This window comes from Larimichthys crocea, chromosome III, assembly GCF_000972845.2.
Source record: "Larimichthys crocea isolate SSNF chromosome III, L_crocea_2.0, whole genome shotgun sequence".
NCBI lineage: Eukaryota > Metazoa > Chordata > Actinopteri > Sciaenidae > Larimichthys > Larimichthys crocea.
Window position 1 is genome coordinate 41031889 of NC_040013.1, and position 6387 is coordinate 41038275.

Sequence of the window (6387 nt, forward strand, 5' to 3'; positions counted from 1 at the left end):
AGTCTTTTTTTTTGTTGTTTTGATTATGTTTATCATTTTTCACCTGGAACATTTGGAGGTCACAAGTTAGAAATATTAACTACGTAACTAGCATTAATTCCGACCTTTGACTTCGTGAAACAAACGGCAACCTCCGTTGCTGTGAAATGAAGCTGACCCCCCTAAGTGCCAAAACCTGCAGTTCCTCAAACAGCCACTTGAGGCTGGCTCCAGAATGAGTCCGTCTCCATAAGCCCCCATGTTAAGATGTCCAACTTCACAGCAGAAATAAACATGGTCTCTGTAGCTAATTTCCCCATTCATGACAACTGTACTGAGGCTGATTTTTTTCTTTTCACTCACCCATTTTAATGATAATAAGAGAGATTACCTGGTGGGGATAGGCTTAATCAGCATTGTGTGAACTCGTTTGGCCAGAGCTTTAACATAATTAACATTCATTTATGTAAAAGTCACCACCAGCTTAGCATATTACCGTAATATTTGCTTTTTGCTAGCCTGTTTTCAGCTGTAATATAATTATATATGCACATCTGTTTTATTCACCAGTCTCAACAAGTCGCTACTTTATTTTTTTAATGATCTTTATTGTAGGTTGTAATTTACAAAAAACAGCTATTGAATACACAGATCTGCTGTGAACTGATTCACTTTTGAATATAAAAATAATAATAACAATATTAATACTTAATGGCTCTGCGTCACAGTTGAAGTTTAACCACTTTGGTTTCTCCGTCACTTCCCCGGGCAGAAGGGACAGGAGTTGTTCTTGCTGGACTGCAGCCACACTCTGATGCAGTCTTTGTGGATGGTGTGGGAGCAGCTCAGTGGGTGGCGGCTCTCTGGATCCACGTGGTTCTGACACATCAGGCAGAGTTTGCGTGCCATGACAGCCTGACCTCCACTTGCTGCTGTTCTCTGGAGGGGAGGTGTCGGCCTCTGGATGGGGCCAGGGGGCGTGGGCCTACTGATGGGCCCCGGGGCTGACCTCTCGTTCTGCACTAGCTTGAAGCCGACCTGCTCGATGACCTCCTCCATGGACATGCCAGCGAGTGTACCGCGGGAGCTCTTTACCTGCTGGAGCAGTGACGTCAGCTGAGCCCTGTTGCACTGAGGGAACCGAGTCCCGAGTTTCTCCAGGACCTTGTCTAGTTTCCCGGCAGAGGTGGCTGCAGCAGGGGGAGGTGGGGAAGGAACCACAGGTTGTATTTGCTGAACTGGAGGGGACGGGGAGAGATTGGGTGGGGGAGTCACCCTCAGTGGTACTCTGATGTGGGACTGGAACTGAGGCTGAGGTGGGAAGGGAGGCTGTAATTGGTGCGGAGGTAGGTGTTGGGGTTGGAAATGATGGGGGGGTGGCGGGTGGTGGTAGCGGTGACGGTACTGTGGATGGTGAGGGGGCGGGTACTGCTGGTAGAAGTGTGGATGTCTCTGGGGAGGGAGGGGTCGGTTCACTGGACTTAGAGGAGCAGGAGGGGGCATGTACTGAGGGCGGACCAGTGACTGCATCACCTGATTGAATTTCAGGTCCGCCTGTAGGAGTAAAGAAGAGCTCACGTTAAAAACAGTAAGTTGAACACCTTGAATGCTGATATTTCTGAAAAAATGTATATTATGAATAATTTTGTAATCATTTTAAATCAAACGTTTCCTGGTTTCAGGTTCTAAAATGTGACGATTTGCTGCCTCTCTTTCTTCTGTTGTAAGAGGCTGAAAGACAGACGCCGAGCTGGGCTTCAGGCTGTTGGACTATTAAGTAGTATTAGTTGACTGCTATGTCTTGTGTTGTTACCAAATGGCAACCTCTGTGGCTGGAAAATTAAGTCTATGTGGAACTGTGTAAAACTGTAACTCCTTGAGACAGGCCACAGAACGTTTCAACCTCAATAAGCGCCTGTATTAAAGCGTCCAGCTTCACAGCAGAAATAAACATGTTTACAGCCTGGTACAAAAACAATTTTGTCTCTATAGGTGAGTGTGAATGTTTTTTTTTTTTTAACTCACCCATTCAAATGATATTAAGGCTTAAAGTGATGCATTTATTAGCTGGGAGGCATGACGGCATATTCTGAGCTTCGAAACAGCGCGTCGGAAACATTTGGGTGACGTCACGCATACGCTGTTCATTCTTTATACTGTCACTGGTTGTTGCACTTGATGTTTGCACTGATGTTTGACTATAAATCTTTGCTAAGAGATTTCATAACAAATACACGTGTACAGCTGTCCTTATTTACAACAGCAGTACTGTACTCTAAAACTGGTGGCGCTGAATCGCAAAAGTACCAATTTCTGTGCAGTGTTGCTTTAATAGTTGCATAGAGGAGAAAGCCGTCATATCATATCACATGGTAATATCCCAGCCAATTGAAATGTATGAGGTAAATATCGTCACATTTGCTACCTCTTTGTAGAACAATGTTAGAGTGAAAGATTTCATGTTGTTCCACAGTTTATCAATTCAATAAAAATGGAAATATTTAACACGTCTTTTCTGTGTAACTCAGTTAAGAGTAACATGTTTTTGGAAACTTTGGGATTTCCACTGAAGCTCAGGGTTAGGAAATTTGAATCTCAACGCCTCTTTGTCCTGGTTAAATAAACTTTACATGAGTAAAATTGGTTCAGGTAACATTTCATTCAACTTCATCCATTTAAGAATATATGAAATTTCCCTATCTGAAATCCTCACAGTTGATAGACAGGTCTTACCTGCGGGACCTGCGGCAGAGTCGGTACGTTGATCCTCGGGAGGGACTCTAACTCGCGACCCTGCTGGAGCTGCTGCAGAACCTCCTGGAAACGGCTCTGAAGCTCTACCTGGTTTCTCCGGACCAAACTTTCCGTCTTCTCCCACTTCTGTCTCTCCTGTGGATACTGCTGCGGACATTCCACCCTGAGAGTGTGCAGGTACTGTGCCACCTGGGTCAGGTAACCACAACAAGGTCAGTGCGGCTGCAGGGTGTCCTACCACTGGTTTTATATCACATGATTTTGACTTAAAAACTAATACTTGTAGTCTGTGATGACTGTACCTCTTTCAGCCAGGCCTCGATGCGAGCCATGGCGACGTCTCTCTGCTTTTCCACAGCGACGATCTCATCTTGTAAGGCCAGCAGCTCGACCTCCTGCGCCTTCCTCACTCGCTCCATCTCCTGCCTCAGCTCTTCCAGCTCCTCCTGCCACCTCCTCTGCTCCTCGCTCTGCTCCTCTGTGAGAGCAGTTAGCTTTTTCGAGCTCTCCTCGAGCTCTTTGGCCAGCCTGGAGGGAGGAAATGTTTTTTTTTATTTTCTTTTTACTCTTTTTTCTGCAATTGTCCTCTTTCTTTTGTTATAAAGTGTGAGTTTAAATTATACATACAGTCTTTTCATTCATTTATTTCACTGTGTTCTTGGTTTTTACCTGTTCCTCTCCTCCATTGCTCTGTTTTTCTCTGACATCATTTCCTGTTTCTTGGCTAAGAAGTTCTTCCTGGTGGCCTTGGAGTTGTTCAGCTGCAGTTTAACTCGCAGAGACTCCAGTTTGTCCAGAAGACCCTAAAACACGCAGTAACAGTCTGATGGTAGAATACACTACAACACCACACCACACCACGCCCTGCCGAGTAACAGTGAGTGTGTGTGTCTTGATCTCACCTGGTGGTGGCGGGTGGCCTCTTCCTTCTTCTTCTGCAGTTGTTGTTTGTCCTTCTCGTGCGACACCTCCTGCTCGTCCTGCTTCCTCATCAGACTGTCATATTGCTCTGTCAGGCTGGAGCTGTACTCCAACATGGCCGCCACTTTACTCTCCCAGTCGGAGTCCGTGTTGACACCCAAGTCTTCTGTTGTCTTGTCCGTCTGCACAGCCTGCACCCTCTGCAGCAGGTCTGGGAAAGGAAACGAGGAAAGGACAAAACCAGGAAACAAGAGGGGACAACAACTGATTATATGAGACCAACAATGATTTCAAGGCGCATGGGTATTGTAGTTTTTAGTGACAAAAAACAGGTCAGTAAGATCATAATGTCACTGCTTGATTGATCTCATATTTTGTCCCATTAAGCAATTCTAAGTTTCTCCCCTCTGGATGGAGATTCAAGTATAGCAGGGTTAGAAATTATTTTCTTTTTTATTTTATTTTATTTATTTTTTTAGACTTGAATTAATAATATTGGTGGGGAGGATAGTGATTTAACCACGACTGCGTAGGCTTTAATACATGCTTTACACATCTGTTAAAGGTTTTATGTGTATATATGACAAGACCAGTTCCTCCTTCACTTTGGGGATAAAAAGTTAAAGCTGAAGTTTAAAGAACATGTGATATTACATTATTATTATTATTATTGTTATTATTGTTAATGCACTGACCTATACACAGTGTTTTGATTAGAAGGGGGGTCATGTTATAATACTATAAGCACTGTTGGTTAGCAAGCACTACATTTCCCTGTGAAATATACAATAAACTGAATTTGAAAATTCAAAAGCGTGCGTCTTGCTTATAGAATAATACAATAACATGTTTATGCATGTTTAATATACTTATAATCGACACAACATGTGGCATGTTACTGTTATTATCATGACTTGACACAGTGTGTCAGTGACAGTGTGGGAGCGCTTGTTAAAGGTTGGAAAAGATAAATAAATAAAAGTGTCCGCCTGTTAACATATAGTGACCACAGGGGGCTTTTATTTTGAAATGAAACTGTCTTCCAGGTGCATGTCACATATTGTGGGTGTTGTAGTTTGAAAGAGCAGCCTCGTCCTGACTCTAATAAACATGTGAGCATCAGACAAACAAGCACGGCTCATCTCTCCGACACAGAAATCGGTTTCATTAATTTCTGACATGATATTACCTTCCACCGTGATGTTTGCTGACTCCAGGTCCTCCTCCTCCTCCTCCTCCTCCTCCTCCTGGACGTGCTCTTCCTCTGAGGCCACGCTAGCCGTCGCCCCGTTAGCGTCCATGCTAACGAAACTACAACCGGAGCTGAAAGTTGAACCCGGCTCTGCTTTGACTTTTCTGTCTCACAAACACGCAGGCTTTGCTCCGCAGCTACCTAACAACTACCCCAGCGCAGACACCGTGGTTTTAAAACACACGCGTGAGCCACATCAGCTGTAGTTTTACTTTACTGCTGCCGCCAGTGATTTTCTATGAACACGGAAATGATGATCGTGTGTCGCTGAAAATGACCCGTCTGAAACAGCGCAAAGATCGTCTATGACACTTTAAAAAAAACAAACAAAAAAAAACTTTATTGAACATCACCGAACAGGACAGTCACAATAGAAATATTAAATTACAAGTAAAAGTTTAAAAGCATTATCAGCAAAATGTCAGTGTTATATCATATTACTGGATCATCAATATTGTAAAAAGGTAATTTAATGTTACACATGCTTTATATACTTATAGCTGGATGTTTCTATATCACAGCATAATATTTGATAGTTTGTTCAGGTGTTTTGATGCTAAAGTAACTAACTCAAATAAATGTAGTGGAGTATAAAGTACAGTATTTAGGTGTAGAAGAGTAGAAATATATACCCGCTTACACTGCTGTACAGCATTTATGTAAATGTAGTTCAATTCCACTGTTGTTTAGTGATACACGTACATTTTTCACATGAAGTCTGAAGTTAAGAACACTGTATGCTGACACACATGAATACAAAATCATAAATAAATTAGCTTATTAAAGCAACTAGAAAATAACAAAGCAGCCTTTGTCCAAACAGAAAAAACACGTAATCACTGGCATGAACAAACATTATTCAACTCTGAGTTTATTTTACTTCCAGTCATCATTATCCTGTCATTTCATTATGTTATTGTGTTTTATTATGTCATTTTGTGGTGAACACCTCCAACGAAACAGCACCCCACAAATAAATCTGTGACTTACTACAAAAGTTTTTTGTCCTTTCTTTAGACATCTTCAGTTTACTCACCTGGCTACCAAAGTATTCTATTTTTCTATTTCCATATTTTAGCTGCAGCACTCTTTGTAAATATGTTTTCATACATAACTTATGAACACTGTTAGAGGGAGCCTGAGATCTAAGGACGTTCTAGCCTACGACCGCTTGACTGCTGTCTGCAAGAACATGAAATAGTTAAAATAATAAAATAATTTTTTATTCTAATTCAATAGACACCTTTCACAGCAACCATTGGATAGTAGATACCAATTAAGGTTCAGATCCATTCAGGTCAAACAGAGTCAGGGTGAGGCTGTGCTAAATGGGACAGGGCCTTGGTTGGCATCATTGAAAACACCTGTGTTGACCCTGCTATTGCATGTTAAAAAAGGTCTACCATTTTATTCTGACTAAATTTGAATAACTTTCTATTTCTGTTTGTAACTCTGATGTAGTTTTGTACTTGTAAAGATCT

General features: G+C 42.1%; 1 protein-coding gene across 1 annotated transcript; it reads right to left on the reverse strand.

Annotated features, from left to right (window-relative positions):
- Nucleotides 1–566: 566 nt before the first annotated feature.
- Nucleotides 567–5203, reverse strand: rnf214 (ring finger protein 214). The gene is made up of 6 exons (XM_010753254.3): nt 4844–5203; nt 3636–3865; nt 3403–3536; nt 3036–3261; nt 2713–2922; nt 567–1533 (listed from the first exon to the last, which is right to left on the reverse strand). The coding sequence occupies exons 1-6, from the start codon at nt 4953–4955 to the stop codon at nt 736–738; spliced, it is 1710 nt and encodes a 569-aa protein (XP_010751556.2). The 5' UTR covers nt 4956–5203; the 3' UTR covers nt 567–735.
- Nucleotides 5204–6387: the final 1184 nt, after the last annotated feature.

Coding starts and splice junctions, on each gene's coding strand:
- rnf214 (XM_010753254.3), bottom strand. CDS start 4,955: ATGGACGCTAACGGGGCGACGGCTAGCGTGGCCTCAGAGGAAGAGCAC. Junction 3,537..3,635: donor AGGCCACCCGCCACCACCAG/GTGAGATCAAGA, acceptor TGCGTGTTTTAG/GGTCTTCTGGACAAACTGGA. Junction 1,534..2,712: donor CTCTGCCGCAGGTCCCGCAG/GTAAGACCTGTC, acceptor TTACTCCTACAG/GCGGACCTGAAATTCAATCA.